Source organism: Fringilla coelebs (assembly GCF_963513975.1).
Source record: "Fringilla coelebs genome assembly, chromosome: 4".
Lineage (NCBI taxonomy): Eukaryota > Metazoa > Chordata > Aves > Passeriformes > Fringillidae > Fringilla > Fringilla coelebs.
In genome coordinates this window covers 66,157,647-66,177,833 of record NC_140032.1, presented here as the reverse complement: position 1 = coordinate 66,177,833, position 20,187 = coordinate 66,157,647, and the positions used below count along the sequence as shown (strand labels likewise).

Genomic DNA, 20,187 nt, shown 5'->3' with positions numbered 1-20,187 from the left:
CCATTGTCACACAGCAAAAGGACTGTTACAGCAAAATAAGGTCAATGTTGAAAGAATCACAGAATATCCTGAGTTGAAAAGGATCATCCAAGGATCATCCAAGTCCAGCTCCTGGCCCTGAACAGGACACCCCAGCATTCCCACCTAGAGCATTGTCCAAATGCTTCTTGAACTCTGCCAGTGCTGTGGCCACTTCCATAGGGAGGCTTGTTCAGTGTCCAGACACCCTCTGGGTGAAGAACCTTTTCCCATCATCCAACCTAACTCTACTGTGACACAGCTTCAAGCCATTCCCTCAGGTCCTGTCAGCTAAAGGTAGCCAGCTAAAACTCTGAAGGAATTAAAAACACAGCCACCATGTAAGGCTAAGAGTATTTCCATCCAAATGCTTAAGTACATTGTGAGGACCTAAATTTCAAATTTGCCTGAAAACCAGCTTCTCTGAACTGTAATATCCTAACACTGCCTCAAGGGCCTGGCTGGGTGCAGTTTCGGGGAGAAATGAGCTGCCTGCAGAATAAAAACAATTTATTCACAGGGACTGTGTTTGTCACAGAGCTTCTGAAACAAGAGTGCCCCCGTGATCATTACCATGGCTGCAACTAAATATTATCCTTTACTTTCTCAGTTTAACTCTGTCCCACATTCTTCATTCTCCCTGCAAATATCAGTGTGCTCTTCCTTTCATAAGGTTAATTAGATTTTCAATAGTGCTGAAGCATTTACAATTACAAAGAAGAAAACGACACCTTCCACAGCAAACACAGCGTTTAAAAACTACTGGTCAAGAGCATTTTACTTGCAAATTTCTTCAGAAAATATCCTTATCCTCACATGAGAGAACACTCCAGGAATAAAACTGAGCATTTTATAAGCATTGAACAGACAAAAGTAAATGTGGGTTACTAATTATGCCTCTGAAGGACAGTGAAGTTAAGTGATCCATTCAAGTCACAAAATATCTGCTGCAGGGGAAAAACATGCTACATTCCCAGAAAAGGAGCCAACACCACCAGGAAGGCAATACACACCGGCACAAAAATCCTAGCCAGAGCTTTGAGTTCCTCCTATGAAGCATGGCAGCAACCAGCAGAACTACTCCTGGAAAATAAAATGACAAAACAAAACAGGAAACATTTGTCTTGATAATACTACAGGAAGATGTGGCCCAAGAAGTTTCCTTTCTCAACCAAAAATAATCTTTCCCATTTTACTTTTCACATCTTTCAAATGCTCCTGTTGCAATAAATATTCCCCACCTACTCCATCATCTACTTGCACTGTCTTGTCTACAATATCAAGGCAGGACAAAATACTCTTCTATGGTGATTTTAGCATAGAGAGTGGAGATGAAAAATGCATAGACTGTGTGATGGATTTAATGATAATTCCACACCAAGCTAGGTCTTCTTAATAAACAGGTCAAATGCTGAGACCACCCTTTTTCATGGAATTTATTTTGACTTGCAAAAGTTTTCTCTATTAGAAACTATCACTTTGTGCTCGCAAGTGCAGTACAATCAAAAGAATCACAGAAAAGGCATCTGGAAAAACCTGCAGAGTGGTTCATGTCCTGCTCAGGAACAGGGCACAATCTGGGGCTGTGTTCCATACAGCAACAAACACAGACACCTACAGGAGAGGCATCAGCCAAATGAGCAAATCATTCCAATGACCTCATTGTTTCCATAACACAGGCATGATGTCAGCCTGGCTCTGGTGCTGAATCACTGACTAAGCTCACCCTTGCTATCCTCAGAGACAGGCTCGACTGTACCACTCATACACTCACACACTCACAAATTCTCTAACTTCACTAAAATGGACAGAAGATCTGAGGGGGGAAAAACTTATGCTGGCATAAATGATAATCCCACTGGGCTACCAAATGTTGCCATTATAGTCCAACACAACCAGTAAAAACAAAATAACCACCTGTCTTTGACAGCACTAACACGAGCAACACTATATTCCTGTAGCATAGGCTTAAGGCCAGTAACTTCATAGGAGGGTTCAAAGTTGGAATGTCCATAAAAATGTGTTAGTCAGCGCAACAAAGCCTTCTGCCACACCAAGGATTTTACTCAAAACAGATTATATTTAATAACCAGCTTCTCAGAATCATTCTTTCACAAACTATTTTTTTCTTCACTTATATTACAAATGATTTCCCTTCAGCCAAGGATGAAACATGTCGTCACTTTTACAGATGAGTAAACTAAATCACATCGCTAACAAGTTTGACTTGTTTCTTAAAGATACAGATTTAAATAAAAAATTCCTTCTCTGAAATAAATTGAATTTCACTACCAAAGAAGTAGGGGAGATGAGAAAACAATTTTTTCCACATCTTTTTTCTTGATTAGCACAGTAGTGGCACAGTCAGTTCCAGGATGAAGTTTTCAGTTATTTTTTTCTGTCTGGACCATGTTCCCTCTGGAGAGCTCGCCATCATACAGACAGATGAGAGCTGCAGCACTTTCCTGAGGCAAAGCATCACAAGTGATCCAGGTCTCAAGATATTTGTTCAGCTCCCAGCCTGTCTCAACACAAAGATTCTGCCATCTGAATTCACGTTTCCTCTGAGCATGCTGAAGAGAGAAATGTCATTCTCTTGAGCAGCTATTGCAAATTAGGGCAACCCCGACGACGGGGAGGAGTGACAAGGAGGACTCTATGGATATTAGAAGGTTAATTAATTACTTTATTATATTATTCTATACTGTATTACACTACAGGTAAACTGAATTTGTACAAGCACTCAACTTCACTCCACTGCTCAGAATTTCATGACTGTCAGTTAATAGTCCCAACACACACACATGGATTCAACTGGTTAATGAATCAAAACACTCACACTAGAATCTAATTAGTAATTTCTTTTAGGTAAACAATCTTCTACAATGTATTCATTCCACTTGTGAACAACAAGAGGAGCAGCAATTGAGATAAGAATTGTTTTTTCTTTCTCTGAGGTTAAGAGAATGTGAACCTCAGAAAATATCCTTGGGAAGTTGTGCTTTGCTTTTCTCTGTGAAGAGAAATGCGGCTACAAGCAGATGCATGAGGAATCTGAAGTAGAGAAAGTTAAAAAAAAAACCAAACAAACAAAAAACAAGCAAAACCTGGGCTACTGGAAGTGAAAACAGAGACTGTACTGCACTGCAGCAATGCTACTGTTAGTCAGACTTCAGCAATAAACATGTCATGGAAAGTTCTCAAGGAAACCAGTCCGGTCTCGCTGGTAGGAGAGAATATCAGGGAGGAGAACTAAGAGCTCAATAATTAAAGCTGAGCACAGGCTTTTGGTTAAGAAAGGAGTTTCAAAGCCAAGCTTTGAACACACGGCTTCATGTACCTCCAAACTTCAGGCACATTGCAAATACACCCCTGGCCTTTTGAAACCACTTTGTTTGAGTCCTGGTGCAGTCACAGCAGCACAAAGCTCAGCACAGGCTACTTAATCCTCACACACAGGCCCACCCTCTGGCTCCAGTGAAACCAGGCACACATGGTTGTAATGGAAGTGACACAGATGTGAAACAATTAACTCAAAGCACTTCTGAGAATGGAGGATGCAGAATAAAAGCAAAAACAAACAAGCCAAATGTGAATTTCACTGAGAGGAAAAAACCCCCTTATTCTGATTTTCCCTCCTATTCACTATGACCAAGGCTGTTCACTATTGAGATGCAAATGTCACAGAAGAAATATAACATCCCTGCTTTTGAAAAATTTAAATCCCAACCTAAGAATCAAATTGCACCTTTGTACAAAGCTATACAACTTCTCCAATTTCAATGGAACTACAGCTGCTTATGTTTAGAGCTGAAAATATCCACAACACTTTCTGTCCTTGGAAAATGCTGTCCTATGATTGCTTCAGAGGAGTTGCATGGTTTAAGCAGGCACTTCAAATTTATTTTCAGCCAAGATGATGGGAATTAACCACAGTCATTTAGTTAGTGATTGGTCCTATTGCTAAAACTGACAGAAATCATATTCACTTTTCCTAAGCTCCTCTTATTTTAGAGAAAGAGGAAGCTGAGGTTTTTATGGCCCAGGAGCTACATGAATGTCACAGGTTGTATGGGATCCCAGGAATACAGCAATGGGTATTTCACCTTGTTCATTGCCACAACAGAGCTTCTGTGCTTCATGTGACACAAGGTAATGCCTGATGGCTGAGTGAATCATCCTATATATTCACAGCACAAATAAATACACCTCATACTGTGCTGCCTGTTACAGGTACGTATGATTCCTCCTTTGCTGCTTGTGTAAAGCACAGAGTAAATCCATTCATTCTCTTCTGAGAGAAGAGTGAATAAACAGTTCTACTATGGCAGATTAACTCAATCTTTTCACCCAGGATGTCTTAAAAGATCTGTACTCAATAAGATGTGGGCTCTAAAAGACTGTTGAGATATGAATGCTCCATTTATTTAATATAAAAACTGTTTCTTACTGTGTCTTCCTGCATGGAGGCAATAAAGTTCAAAATCCAGTGTTTTTTTATTCAGAGGTCTTTTGCATTCTGTGGAATACAGACAAAACTTAATGTGCTCACAGTAAGCTCAGTGTACAGGCAAGTGCTAATCCCTAGTTCTGAAAACATATCTAAGAAGAAATGCTTATTAAAAAAAGGAATAAAATATAAGACAGTAATTGCTCTCATGATTGTTGCATAGTTTGATATAGCTTGGAAACACAATTAACAAAGGAATTGTGCCTAAGGGAGCAGTACACCTTTGCAGGTAAGACTAGCTGTCAACACTGGCAGCTACACCCACTGCTGGCAATTGAATATTCATCAAGGGAGACCAAGAAAAACTCCAGCCAACACCTCAATAAACTCTGAGGAAGGTGGAAACATTGGGCAAGGATAAAAACAACAGACCAGCAAATCCTCAGACACCAAACCACACTGAGTGCACATTTCACCCAATGCCTATTTGCAGGGCTGCACTTCCAGTGACCGTGGCTCTCAGCTGCCAGGAGAAAAGGTTTGCAGAGCAGGAGACAAACAGGTAAAATTCCACCTGAGGATAAACTCATCTGAGGAGACCAGCGTCACCTCTGGATGCTCAAGATGGAAAGAGAGAGAAATAGTAGACTGAAGCCTTAACATGAATAAAATGCATTGGCAATAAATTGATGCTGCAGTCTTCTCATTTTTCCAGGCTGAATTCAGCTCAGATTAAGTCTGAGGTGGAATGTGCTTTGCATAAGCCAAAAACGAAGCATTTTTTGGTTTGGTTTTTTTCCCATGTTATCTTCTGAGTCATAGAAGAACACTAAATTATTTGGCTAGATTGTAACTTAGAGCACAAAATAAATTTACAGACAGTGAAGGTGTGGATAATACCCGTAAGGAATAAGTCATATACTCTTAATGGAGCACAGTCAGAGCTAAAACTTTTATTCCAAGCTTCAGCACAATCAAGACAGAGAGGTTTTGTTCTCATAAGTTTTGGCCCAGTGCATTTTAACATAAAGTATGTGAGTGGAAACCCCTTTTTCTGCTCATCTGTAAAATGTACTTATTGCAGTTATGACATTACTACATTTAACTTAAGAAGCAGGGTATGAAGAGTGCAGACCACTGTAAAGAGTGAACATCCAGCAAGTATGTTCCAAAATTCATGATCAAACTGCTGAAATACCAGACTGAAACAAGTGCCTGGAAATGAATTGTTACTGACAGAAATTTTGCTTTTCACCACTCATGTTTTTATCAGACAGGTGATTCTAAATGACAAGAGAAGGGTTTCTCATCTCTGAAAGCACAGCTGAAAGGTGAGCTCCAAGAGCATCTGTGTGGGTGGGCACAAAATCAAAGCAAATTCTCATTTGATAAAATTTTCTATTCTTTGTAGAAACATAGAATTCAATTTAGTGAAAAAGAGACAGAAGCAGCCAAGTCTCCATGATCACATACTTTCCCTTAATAAAGTAAATAACAAAAAATACACAACAAACATAACCTGGATTTGATTCAGTTTTGGTTTGGGTAAATCACTCCTTCCCTGAGTAAGTTTTCTAGCATTACCCTCCAGAATGAAGAACATGGAAGAAAACAATCTATAACAACACCTGGGTCCTCTTTCACAGGGCAGTCATGATAAACACAAAAACAAAACATGCATTTCAGTGGTGTTAGGCATGAAAATACCCCACTGAAGTTTTGTGACTGTACAACTACAAAGCCCAATTTTTAAAAATAAATTGCTCTTGACATGAGGAGTTGGCTACAACTGCAGAGTGTGCAGAGTGTCTCGTGTTGCTGACACACCCCTTGGAGGAGCGCTGGGTGCTTGTCCTGCTGTGCTGCCCCAGCCCCATTGCCACTGAAACACGTGCCCTGTCACAGCCATCTCTTGAGCAGATGCTGGGGAAGGCAAAGCACCATTTATTTATTTGAATATTTAGAATACAAGGTTAACAAATCAAAGCAAATGTTTGATGTATTAACTGTTTTTTTAAGTCTTAGTGGTCAAACAGAAGCCAGGACTGATGGATCATTGCATGCTCACAATCCATCTACCCAGGACACACCAGCGACGTTTCCAAGATTCAGCTTCTGTTGTCTAGACTGGCACTAGCAGATACCTCTGAGAAAGCTGCCCTGTGTCTCTGAAAAGTAGCAATAAGAAAGAAATATAGCTATGGGAAATATGTGAAACTACCAGTGTCATGAACCTTGCAGCCAAGATGCAAGCAAAGCTGCAGAGCAACAAACGACCATGTATTACAATTTCTAAAATGTAACTTTATGCTGCCTTTTGCTTTTTATTATCCTTCCTACTCGGTTCCTTTTTATTTTTGTTGATAATCAGACTTCTCCACTTGATGAAGTATGTCCTAAATCTTTACATTTTGGTCATGAAATAAAGTTGAAGGAAGGCCTGCATGCCCTATTTTAAGAGAGTCCTTTTACTCTTTAAAGAAGACTTTATGATAGCATTTTTTTCAATGCTTATGCCTTGAGAATAAGGTTAGGTATCTGTGCTCTCTGATAGAGTTAGCAAAGGATTTGTTACACGGTTGGTCTCACGCTGACCCCTGCAGTCAAAAATGCAAACCAGCAACAGAAGAGTGATTCGAGCTCCTTTTTAATGAGGCAGAGGAAAGCATCATTTCACTGCATGCTGCAGGCAGGACAATCAGTGGAGGTACACCTTCACTATTCTTCTGGTAAATAATCTAGCCTTGAAATGAAATTAAAAGCCCCTTTTTTACTAATCTTCCACCCTAGTTACTCAAACCAGTAATGACTGTTAATTCACACAGCTCCTGGTTTATCTGTAAGGACTCTCAGAGATTGACACAAACGCTTATCCACAATCCATTTTACACCCATGAAGGAGTGCATGAGGGAGAAAGTGCAGCTTGATTTTAGCCGGTTTTTATTGCAACAATGAAATTCGGCAGGTCGTGGGGGAACTGCTGGAGTTTACAGCCACAAGCTGGAAAACAAACTGAAGTGCTAAATCAGTGCACCTCCTCCTTGCATCCTGGATGCCTCCCGTGGCGAAAATAACTTCGGGAGCATTCCCCTACGACAGGAACCAGCAAGATGTTTACAATGTGGGAAAACTCAGGGGGCAGGCTAAACAAATAGAAAACAATAACAATAAGGATCTTTTCCCCAGCCCAAACTAATTTCAATACGTTGATCCAGGAGGTGTCTCCCTGCCCCTGGCAGGGGGTTGTGACCAGAGGATGCTCAGGAAAGCCCCCAATAAATATTCCAGGACTCCGCCACTGCGGGACACCCCGGGCTGAGGCCCCACGCGCGCCCCTCACGGCGCACGCGCCCTAACGGCCGCCCGGCCACGCCCCGCCCCGCCCCGCCCCGCGCACGCGCGGCGGCTCCTCCCCTTCCCAGCCCGGCCGCGGGGCCGCGCGCGCGCGCGCCCCTGCGTGACGTGCTTGCGTCAGACGCAGCCTCGTCCCGGATCGGGGCGGGGCCGGGGGGTAACGGCGCGACTTTTCAAAATGTCGGCGGGGGGGGCGCGGAGCGGCCGCTCCCGGGCCCGGGAGCGAGCGGGGCTGCGCCGGGGCGGGCGGCCCGGGGCGCCCTGATGGGTTAACCGCGCCCCAGGCTCTCGGCACGACCGGTAGCGGGACCCGAGGGAGAACGGCCGGCGCCATGGCGACCTGCATCGGCGAGAGGATAGAGGTGCGGCGCGCAGCCCCTCGGGGCGCGGAGGGGCCGGACGCGGGCTCGTCCCGCTCCCGGCGGGTGTCGGTGGGAGCGCGATTCCTCCCGCGCCTTCCCCCCGTCCCCACGTGTTGGCGGCTCCGCGGCCGCTGCCATGGCAGCCGGGGGCGGGTGTATCCCGCGTCCCGGGAGCCGCGGCGGGAGCGGCGGCGGGAAGGCGGCCCGGCCGCGCCGCCCCGGGCAGCGGCAGCGGCAGTGCGGTGCCGGCAGGAGGATGCGGCGGGGATGGCTGTGCGGCCCGGGCCGGGCCCGCCGCCGCGCCCCGGAGAGCTCCCTCCAGGTAGCACCGGGCCGCCTCGGGGTTTGCCCGCACCTCGGCGGTGCGAGGGATCTCCAGCGCTGGTGGGAGGGTCCGCATCGGGAAAGGCGCTGCGAAGCCTGAGTGACAAAGCCCCAGGCTAACGAGGCCGGTTTGTTGGTCTTGCAGGATTTCAAGGTGGGGAACCTCCTGGGGAAGGGCTCCTTCGCGGGGGTCTACAGAGCAGTATCCCTGAAAACCGGCCTGGAAGTGGCCATCAAAATGGTAAGGCAGGCGGCCAAGAAAGTATCCGTATCCCTAGAGACTAAATGCAAAGCTGCAACAGGTTGGAGTTATGTCGTTTGGCACTGATGTTTGCGTTGAATGTTTGTAAATAACGGACGTTAAGATCGCGACTCGATCCTGAAAGATGCATCACAACCAAAAAGACTTAGTAACTAATAGAAATGCTATTTAGTGTTGACTATATTTAGCCTATCTGCATAGTGGAATGACGTTTAGGTTTCTCTGCTTAAGTATTTCAGGCAAATTATTAATAAGTGTTAATATTGATAATGTTAACTCTTGACTGCTTTCAGTTGTGCTGTTCCTCCAATTATTATACTTGTTCATTAAAAGAGTACATTAAGTTAAACCATGTGAAAACTTCATATTTAAAAATTGCCAGGCAAATATGCACTGAACATCTAAGTTATGCTGTGATCCACTTACAGATAGACAAAAAAGCCATGCACAAAGTTGGAATGGTCCAGAGGGTTCAGAATGAAGTGAAAATACATTGTCAGCTAAAGCATCCATCTATACTTGAGGTAAGAACTGTGGGGTTTGTAGAGAGGGTTGTATATGTGACTTGCTGCAGGATCTACAAAATGGAATTTCATTTTTTCCTTTTTTGTTTTCCCAGCTTTATAACTATTTTGAAGATAGCAACTATGTGTACTTGATACTTGAGATATGTCACAACGGCGAAATGAGCAGATACATAAAGAATAGAAAGAAACCCTTCTCAGAAGATGAAGGTGAGATTTTTTTTTTTGGTCTGTGAAGCCCTCTGCATTAATGTTTTGGTTCACTCAATAAGTATTGAATTCTAGAGGAAGAGTGTTTAAAGCTGCCATCACAGTTTCTATACCTTAAAATCTTGTGGTAACTGATAATCTAGAGATTGATTATTATTGTACATATATTCACTTGCATTTCTATATATATTTGTTTCTGTTTGAGCTCTTTGGAGTATGAAAAGATGGTGATCTTAGAAGACAGAGACAGATAGAAAGTAGAGCTTTCCTTTGTACTTAGAATTGTGTTGAAGTGTTGGTCAAGACTTGGAAGAGGAAAGAAAAACAGGAAGACTGGCAACTTCTGCCTTTACTTCTTCCAGACTCACCTCACTGCTCACCTCTCGCTCAGTTCTTCAAGCTTTCCTGCTTCTCTATCAGTTTCTAATTTAATTCCCTGATACTGCTATAGTTAGGGATTTTTTGGGACCTAGGCCACAGGACTGGATTAATGGGGTATTGCTCTAAAGGCATCATTAGTTTAACTTGTGTCTGTTTCCAAAAGCAATGAGCAACTTTAATTCTTAAGAACCAAATTTTACAAAGTTTGGAGCAATTGAAACTATTTCCAGTCCTGTTTTCTGTGTTACATAAAGAATAAAGTTGTGCCATTTTGCTTAAAGCAGAATGTTAATTCCAGTTTCACTAGTCTGACACCTAAACAGCTTTGTAAGAAAAAATAGAAGCAAGACAAATAGCAGACTTAAAGCTGAGTTATCTTCAGAGCTAGGATTTCACATCTAAGAGTGCAACATCTGGTTTTGTTTTGACAGCGCGACACTTCCTGCACCAGATTATCACGGGTATGCTGTACCTTCATTCCCACGGAATATTGCACCGGGACCTCACCCTCTCCAATATCTTACTCACCAGCAACATGAATGTCAAGATTGCTGATTTTGGGTTGGCCACCCAGCTGAAGATGCCTCACGAGAAGCATTACACCATGTGTGGAACTCCCAATTACATCTCTCCGGAGATAGCCACGAGGAGCCCGCACGGGCTGGAGTCGGACGTGTGGTCTCTGGGCTGCATGTTTTACACTCTGCTCATTGGCAAGCCGCCTTTTGACACGGACACGGTCAGGAACACGCTGAACAAAGTGGTGCTGGCAGACTATGAAATGCCAGCCTTCTTGTCCAGAGAGGCGCAGGACCTCATTCACAGGCTGCTGCGCAAAAACCCCGCCGATCGCTTGAGCCTTTCCTCCGTCTTGGATCATCCTTTTATGGCCAGGGGTGGCTCTGCACGGAGCAGAGATCTGGGAACCTCAGAAGATTCCATGGACAGTGGAAATGCCACCATCTCTACGACCTTCATGGGCTCTTCCAGCATCAGTACCAGCGGTAGCTTGAAGGAAAAGAAGAAGCTGTTAGTTGGACAGCCGCTCCCAAATAAAATTACTTTCTTTCCTACAAACAAGAATTCCAGTAATAATTCATCAGGAGATGGAAGTGGCTCTTTTCAGCAGTGGGGAATTCAGGGAAAGGAAACTGGAGTGAGTGGCAGGGGAAGAACCACGCAGCCTGCTGAGGAGAGGCCACATTCCCGCTACCTCCGAAGAGCCCACTCCTCAGACAGGTCTGGCACATCCCACAGCCACACTCAAGGCATATCCAACATCATGGATCGATGTCACTCTTTGGAAGTGCTTTCCAAGCCTAAAATAGGAACAAGGGAAAACACAGAATACTTTTCACCTGCCAGCAGCTATACTGATATAGGAGAAATATTTAAGGAGAAGACTTCTAGTACTTCTGGTTCTTTTGAAGAGCAGATATCTCCACCTGTAAAAGATCAACCACAGTAAGAATCAGTTTTTTAATCTGATGAAATTTAGAGCTCCTTTATTGTCTTCTTTCCACTTGCAGCAAGTCGATTATTTCTTTGCCCACTGTAATTGTAGTAGAGAGCCTTGATTATTGTTCTTTGTAGAAGAGACAGATAAGGAGAGAAGACATTCAGAGTGCAATTATCAACATTTTTACTTGCTGACCTCTTGAGGTGATATTTTTCTTGTGCTTAGAGAGGAAGAAACAAAAATTTAGTAAAGATTAGGCAATAGATTATAAAGATGGTGTACCAGAAGGAAAGTCTCAGTCATAGATAGTTATCTGAAATTGAGTCCTGTACTTATTTGTAGCTTCTTTGACTTTCTATGAGCAGAATATCAAAGTAATCACTTTCTGTTTTAATATAAGGACTTCATATCTTAGTTCCTGCATTTCTCTCCACATTAAGAACTGGCATAATTTCCTATGTTTTCTCTTTGCAAATCAGTTCAAGGAAAAGACAAACAGGAAACTGTAAAAAAAGTAAATGGAGTAAGAAGTTTTCTTGACTGTTCTCAGGTGTTTGATGTAAGCAAAGTTCAGTGGGCATGTGCATTCTTTCTAGTTTGAGAAATGTTTGATAAATCAAAAATTTATACAAATGTTACTGTAATGCTTACTTTTGTTCCCCATGACTTCACAAAGCCGTGCTGAATGTAAACATAAGAGAATATTCATGTGAGTGTGGGGATTAACTTAATGGTTACAACTGTTTTTATATGGCTGATTGTAGGAAAGCCTCTTACACCTGTAGTTACCTTGCACAGCAATCTTAAATGCAAGTCCTAAGACTTGAATTAGATGGTTTATATTCTGTGGTTTTGGTGATAAGTGAGCCCTTGCCAATGGTAAAGCAGTCATCATCACTCAAGAAAGTGCAGACAGGTTGAGGCTATAGAGATAAAAAAACCTCAGAGGAGCTTACTGTGAATTTACAACAGATCAGTGACTCTGCAGTAACTGGTTTTGTGTGTATTCTTTATCCTTCAACACATGGATTCTATCACCTGTGGCTACATATATGTGATCGTCTAAAAAGCTGGTAAAAAAATCATTATAAGTTTTGGGATTGACTGTATTTTGTATAAATTCAAATTATTTTGGGTGGTAGGATTGGCATCTTTAAGCTGTATGTTTGTTTTGCTGAGTGAGATACACGGGGCTCAAGAGTGTCATGCCATCTCTGGGTCCTCTCCAAGGCTGTGAATTAAGAGCTGGATGTAAGAACAGCTACTGCTGGCAGCATTATCATAACTTTTCATTCCATTTGGAAACTATTTTATTTGAAAATAAAATAAAAAGCACCACCTTTTATGCTGCCTAGAGCTACAAAATGCCACCTGCCTTTCCTAAATGTTCTAAGTTGTTGTGGTTTCTGCAGCTGTAGCATTTTAACTTTTGTTGTGCAAGTGTCTTTGATGCAAACTTGATTAAGTGTGTAACTTTTATTTTGTAGATCAAATTATCTGTGCCCAGTGAAGCCCCAGGTTGGTTTGTTAGAGCAGAAGTCCCAGGCTGAGACAATGCAGCAGTGGCTTGGAAGCATGCAAACAAATGGTGTGTTTTTCATCACTTCTGTATTTTTGCAGTCAAGTTAGAGACTTGTAATAGTTTCAGTGGGATTTTCTATTCTTCTTTTATTTCTTTGTACATTGAATTTGAATATATAGTTTCCTAAAACAAGCTTGTCATTTTCTACTACTCTTTAGCAAAAAAAACCAAAAAACCAAAAAACAACCCAAAACAAAGAGGAAGCCAAAATTTTAGACCTTGCCATAATTACTCAGTTGTGTAAATATGTCAGAGTAAATGTATGACAAAATATTAGTGGGTGACTTGAAAGCCCTGTTAATTTAGTTGTGCAATTACAACTAAATAAGAGAACATGAGGGACCTCAACGAATGAGAAAGATAATAAGGCTGCAGAAGGATGGGTGGAGGAAAGGACAAAGACACAGAAGGGAAGGAGGTGTTCTTTGTTGTGCATCATATTACATCATTTGCAAATAAAGTAATTTAATCATAAGAATAAACTATAAATCCATTCTGGCCTTTTTTGGTTTGATATTACTGGACTCCTTCCCTTCCTGTCTACAGCGATTTGGAATCAGAGAACATATGGTCTGATTAATCCTATTTAATTTTTGGTCCCTTCTCAACTGTTCAGCCACACAGCAGAAGGAGCACAATAGTGATGTGGGTGAAGTGAAAGTTGATCAAGGGCTTAAATATCAAAACTAGGGAAGAAGTTATAGGAAGGTTAAATATAAAAACAGATGTTTAAAAGAAATAAATACAAGGATTTTAAAAATAAAACAAGAGACTTGGAGTCTGCATTTAACATTTTTAGTACTAAAACCTCTGGTAGATGGTAAAACATTAGCTAGATCAACTGGAACTTATGAAATTTGCTACTAGTGGTTATCTGAATGGCAAATAAGCTGTTTTTCAACAAATTAAACTAATTCTTATATAAGAATCTATTTGATGTCCTAGTGTTTTGTTTATAAATTATTCTTAAAAATTATTTGATGTATAAAAACTGAAGACTATCATAACTGCAATGTAGGAACAGCTTAAAGTAGCACTGGAATTTTGCTAGCATTGGTATTGGTGGTACTAAAAGACCTGATGATTTGGACTGAGAATTAAAGAAATCCCATTCTTCTCTTAAATAAGCCTTCTAAGAGAATCCCTTGAAAAGCTTTTAAAGCTATACCAGATTTTTTTTTCCTTCTGGTTCTGACTCTTTGCATCTGTAATGTCCCTTTGTGGTGCTTTCAGATCCTCTGGGACCACCTGCAGACCTGAGTGGCAAGAGTAACACACAGGGAGGTTTTCGGTACCATCTGGATGTGCAGCAGGATGCACCAAGGAATGCATGGAACACCTTAAAAGACATAAGGAATCATGGAGCATCTGGGGACTGTCCACATTCTTTAAACCAGAGAAACCCAAAGCAATGCATCCCTGGAGTTGTCTGCAAAAATGAGAAAGTTCAGCCTGGCCTCTGGCTGAACTCCAGAATGACATGTGGCCTTTGGTCAACTCCAGAGCAAAACCAAACTTGTGGCCAAGAAGCATCAGCACACCACAAACCTACACTGAGAAGTGTTGTGTCACCTCTCACTGCTCACAGGCTGAAACCCATCAGGCAGAAAACCAAAAATGCAGTGGTAAGTATCAGTTCTAAAAATGGGAACAATTGAAGTGCTTAATATGGTGTGACTGCCTCTTAAAAATCACTTGGTAAAATAGAAATAGATGTTTTTAGGAAACTGAATCTAGAATAACTTAATTTAAATTCAGAATAATAAGATGCATCTTAGCTTTTGTATAGAGAATACTTAAAGCATAATATACCAGATCTTGCTTTTAAGAAGCCTCACCCTGAGTTACCAGGCTGATACCCTTCAGTCATCTTGAAGTGCTCTTCTTTAAAAAAAATAGCACTAATAACAAAAGTTACTGTAAGAAGGATTTATCTGTTTGAAGTGCTTTTAAGGAAAAAGCAAAGCATTTATTAAAGCATTTGTGGGGCAAAAAAATTGGTATCTTATCTTTTGCAGAAAGTAAATGAATGTTTAATATATTTTAGGTGAGCATTCTAGATACTGGGGAAGTGTGTATGGAGTTTCTGAAAGAACACCGCTCACAGGAACTTGTGAAAGAAGTTCTCAGAATATCTTGTGATGGAAATGTGGTGAGTACATTTTTGATTTCTTCACTGTTTTATGAAGCTTGGAGTTCATTCAGATCTGTTTTTTTCTTTTTAAGTGATTATTTCTTTTGAAATCCACTGTTTATATATGCACAGCTGTAAACTCTTCCCCTCCATAATAAAGCCATATAAATACAGGGAGCAAGCAATTATTTCAGAGAAAAAATTGGATTTGACTTTTGGAATAGGTGAAGTATTGGTGAAAAAGTGCTGCTGTTAAGTAATGACTTAGAGGAATAGAGCTTTCATGTTAACTCACATTTTAATTACTTACTATGATTTATTTCCATACCTGTTAAAAGTGCACAGTGCTGTAGTAAATGGCAGCTACACACAATTTTTGTTCCCTTTCTGTAGATTGCAGTTTATCATCCAAATGAAGGAAGAGGTTTCCTTCTTGATGACAGACCTCCTCCTCCTCCTCCTGAAGGCATCTGCACATATAATTTTGACAACTTGCCAGGTAACATGAAATTTACTTAAAAGTTATCATGATGAATGTGATATTTTAAGTGAATCTTGTGACTTTATAGCTTTTATCTATTACTTTCCAAATAACTCTGAAGTAAAACTCCTTTCAGAATTAGATTCAAACTACAGTTTAACTGAAAAATGTTTTGAAACTTCATAAGGAAGTGTAACTCACAGGTTTTGATTCCTTTTATATGGGAGCTTTAAGGAGTCTCCCCTTTACAATGCAGTGTACTAAAATTAAAGCTCTTGTAATCTTTTCCGCATTCATAGTGGGAGCTGTTGGTGGAAATAAGTCAGTTTCTCTAAACATGCCTGTCAAGTACTTAAATACTACTCACAACTTTCAGCTATCAAATATATAATTTAAATTACTTCTCTTCAAGGTGGTACATGAGCCTTTAATCTGCTAAATTCTAAATTTTCTTTTTTAGAAAAGTACTGGAAAAAATACCAGTATGCAGCTAAGTTTGTGCAGTTGGTGAGAACAAAAACCCCCAAAGTGACGTTTTATACAAGATATGCCAAGTGCATGTTGATGGAAAATTCACCCCCTGCAGATGTTGAAATTTGTTTTTATGATGGTATGTATTCATTTTTGCAGTTATGCAAATAGCTAAATCATGATTTTAGGGCTACACTAAAATATTACCTAAGAATAAACAACCACCACTCCAGTTTGAAGAAATGAGTGCACTATAAGCAGTTTTTGGACACCTTGCCTTTATTCTAGCACTTGTAGATTAGTTGATTCTTTAATCCCTTACTGATATCTTCTTCAGGAAGTACATGTTGCAAAAGTGTTATTTGAATTATACTTTGGTTTTATTCGTGAGCTCTTCTTTCCACGGTTGAACTATTATTTTATACAGCTCACACTGAAAGTGTTCACATTTTCTTGCAGGAGCAAAGATCCATAAGACAGCTGGTGTAACTCGTGTGATTGAAAAGTCAGGGAAATCCTTCACTTTGAAAGGAGAAAGTGAAGCAGGGTTGAAGAAGGAAATCCAGGCTTATATGGATCATGCAAATGAGGTAAGGTTTTTTACACAGACCTTTTCCAAGCAACTTCCTGAAAGTTCAGCTTCCTTTTCACAAATGTGCTTCCTGTGTTGATTTCCATGTTTTTCATTACACTGTTAAGGAGGGAGGATGGTGTTTTTTGGAAGAGCAAATATCAGAGTAGAGGTAATGGTTCAACAATCCCTCACAAGCAAGACTAAGGGGAAATTCTTACTAGTGTGTAAAGCAGGTTTGCCTGTCTGGTGAAAGGATTAAACACAACAAGTGAAGCTGCTTTATACAACTTGAAAAATTCAGTACTGTTGAAATTTCCTTGGGTGGCCTTGCCACACTACATGTGTATGAAATGGTTATACAAGTCTCAGTTTAAAACTTTAATAAACTCCTCATTTCAGGGACATCGTATATGCCTTGCACTGGAATGTGCTGTTTTGGAAGAAGAGAAAAGGAGTGGAAGTGCTCCATTTTTTCCAATAATTGTTGGAAGGTAATACCTTTCAGTTCAAAATTACTGATGTATTTGAATATTTATGTATTTATTGAATATTTATTGCATACTTATGTATTTGAACTGAAAAACAGTTCTGTTGAAGACTCCTGCCATCAGGTGCTTTGGACAGTCCATGGTAAAATGAAGGAAGAGCTGTTTCCTCACTTGCTTCTTTAATCCCTTTTGGGACAGACCTTTTCCCCATTTTTCTCATTATTTTTCCAGAAAACCTGGTAATACTGAATCACCACTGGCTGTAGCACCTCCACTGTTGGACAAGACAAACTATTCAAAAGAAGTTGTGGCATTGGATAGAAATCAAGCTGCCAGTTCTACTCCAGTTCAGACTCCAAACTGTGCTCCTGTAAGTACAGAAGGATGTACCATGGAGACCAGTCTCCCATATTGCTGTTTTACTGGAATTAATGGAATTACATTTGTATGGCCATAGGCTTTTATTAGCCATTTGTGAGCATACTGACTAGAAATGTTAGCTTTGATTTCAACTGACTTTTGATATCCGGATTTAAGAGCATCTGAAAAATAACACTCCAAAACTTTACCACAAATGCCTCCTGGAAACAGAGTTTGAAAATTGCTTATTTGTGTTAGGCAGCAGTCTTCAGTTTGAAAGCTCTGATGTGCCCCCAGTGCTGTGTCACTAAGGATATTGGCACTTGTTCTGAAATAATCAAGTGTTAGTGTATTTACAAGAAAAGGGTAAGTGAGAATATATGTGTAGCCAATAAGGCCTTGTGAGCAATTTCATCTGGTTTAAAAGGCCCACCAAGCTTTGGTTCCTCATAAAACTTCCTCAGCTGACTGAATTATACTGGGGTCTTGGCACACTGAGTTTGTATTGTGAACTTCCTTGAATATACATCAATCTACATTTGTAGGATCTGCGCCTGTTTGATTGTGTAGTTCATGTCCCTAGTACAGAATCTGACCGTTTCCACCTGACTGAAGTGAACTGACAATAAAAACTTGTGTCCCTGTGGGGTTTTTAGACTGTAATGCTGTGAAATGAAGCATAGAGGCTAAATCTGTCTGTATACATGAACAGGTGGCAACTGACCACTACAGCTCATCAGGAGGATTAATGCCAAGGCTGTTAATTCTGTTAATTCTGTGCATCTCTGGGTTTTAGGTGGTGCCCTGTGAAAAGCCTACGTTTCTGACTAACACTGTTGAAAAGACCTGTTCCTCTGTTCATCAAACGGAATGCAGCCCAAATTCAGCCCAACTTGTCAAATCTGTTTTTGTGAAAAATGTTGGTTGGGCTTCTCAGGTGAGAAATTCATAAAGAAGGCATGTCTGTTCTTTTTCCTACTAATTTGAGATATGTATTTTTAAGTCATTAACTTTAAACTTGATTTGTGAGGAATCATTTGGTTGTGCACTACAGCTTAAGTCTAAAAGTTGTATGCATAAAGATACTTTTAAATAAGTGTCTTATATAGTTCACCATTGTTTTTATCTAAGTAGAAGAAACCAAAATAATAATTCAGTATCTCAGTTACCACCATTTTCCTGTGGCAATTACTGCCTGTTTCAGTGTCCTTTGTCTTTTAAATTTGACTCTAGTAAAAAACTGAAACTGTTTAACTTCTCTGTTCACTCTGTTCACTAATACAGATGCAAAGGTGTCATGACAAAGTTTTTAATAGCTACATACCAGATCTGTACAAGAGAAATGTATCTTCCTCTACAGCAGGAAAAGCTGTTTCCTTGCAAAGCCATCTTCCCTCTGCTTTTCTGTTGGATAAGCTTTAGGTTTAAAACATTGTTCTTGGCTATCCAGATAAAGTAAGCTTCCTGCGCCAACAGAAAAAGTTCTCTTGATGTGTATAAACTTTAAATTGTGTACTCTCACAAATGGGCCTCTTTTTAGAGTTTGGCCCTTCATAAAATTTCTTTAGGAGTGGTAAAGCTAAAGGTAATTCTTAATTTATCTGACATTGACATGGATAACTAAAGCCAAGCCTCTGAAACCTGAGGAAGTCAGCATGAGACTACTTCCTCCAAAGTAATATCCATGCAATCTTTATCTTTAAAAGACTGACAAAATACCTAAGTCCCTTCAGCAGTTTTGAAAAGCTTTCAGCTTCCATTATTAGAAGAGTTCTAGGTTTGTAATTTTGTATTTCATATGCTCAAACCACAATGTAACTTCTCTTATCAGCTGACCAGTGGAGCAGTATGGGTTCAGTTCAATGATGGATCCCAGCTGGTAGCCCAAGCAGGTGTCTCTTCCATCACTTACACTTCTCCAGATGGCCAGACAACCAGGTGAGTCTGTTCCTGCCATAAAAACATCCAGGGAACTCAGACCAAGGCAGATGTACATCAGGTAACTTCATAGCTGCTACTGACTTGGGTTTGTAAATTTTAAACCATAGCATTGCCATCACTTCACAGTTGGTTAGCTTATGTAAGCTTATTAAATAAAAGAAGCACCCATAGCCAACTGATAACAAATGAATATTCATTTGTTATCTGGATAACAAATGACTAAAACAAGCTGGGAATGAATCTACTTGGTCTCCAGAGTACAGCCATTATTCACGTGTAGTATTAAACACAGGGAGCTTGAGGAAAGTAGTGTTTTGAAATAACTGTACTGTAATGAAATAAAACAAATTATTTAAGCATCTCAATTTTTCTATGCTGCTTTGCCACTCTAGGTATGGAGAAGATGATAAGTTGCCAGAATACATCAAAGAGAAGCTGCACTGTCTGTCTTCTATTCTTGTAATGTTTACCAATCCAGCTGGTCCTCACTGATTCAAGGAAACTGGGTGTCATGGCACAAGAGCTTAATAAACTCACTCACTGACTTCCCAGTAAAGTGACTGATCTTACTCAGCTTATGCAGAGATTCTTCCAAAATCTGGTAAAAAGCTAGGAAGCTAGCTATGTGTAGCAAATTGTGTGTGAAGTCTCATACAAAACGTATTTTTCATTAAAGTGATGGATAAACTCACTCAAGCCAAGCTTTGAGAAACTTAGTTCTTGACTGTGTTAAGTCTTTGGAAATAATCTGAATCTGTTGTATTTTTTTTTTCTTACTCCACTGCTTCAGTGCCAACAATCAAGGAAAATG

General features: G+C 40.5%; 1 protein-coding gene across 1 annotated transcript; it reads left to right on the top strand.

Moving 5' to 3' along the window:
- Positions 1 to 8,155: 8,155 nt before the first annotated feature.
- On the top strand, positions 8,156 to 19,868 carry PLK4 (polo like kinase 4; the record flags this gene model as incomplete). The annotated part of the gene is made up of 16 exons (XM_084204960.1): positions 8,156 to 8,185; positions 8,655 to 8,750; positions 9,200 to 9,295; positions 9,391 to 9,505; positions 10,318 to 11,350; positions 12,833 to 12,933; positions 14,161 to 14,552; positions 14,975 to 15,079; positions 15,455 to 15,560; positions 16,003 to 16,152; positions 16,473 to 16,603; positions 16,987 to 17,078; positions 17,307 to 17,445; positions 18,232 to 18,372; positions 19,267 to 19,373; positions 19,769 to 19,868. The coding sequence occupies 16 exons, from the start codon at positions 8,156 to 8,158 to the stop codon at positions 19,866 to 19,868; spliced, it is 2,934 nt and encodes a 977-aa protein (XP_084061086.1).
- Between the last annotated feature and the right edge of the window lie 319 nt (positions 19,869 to 20,187).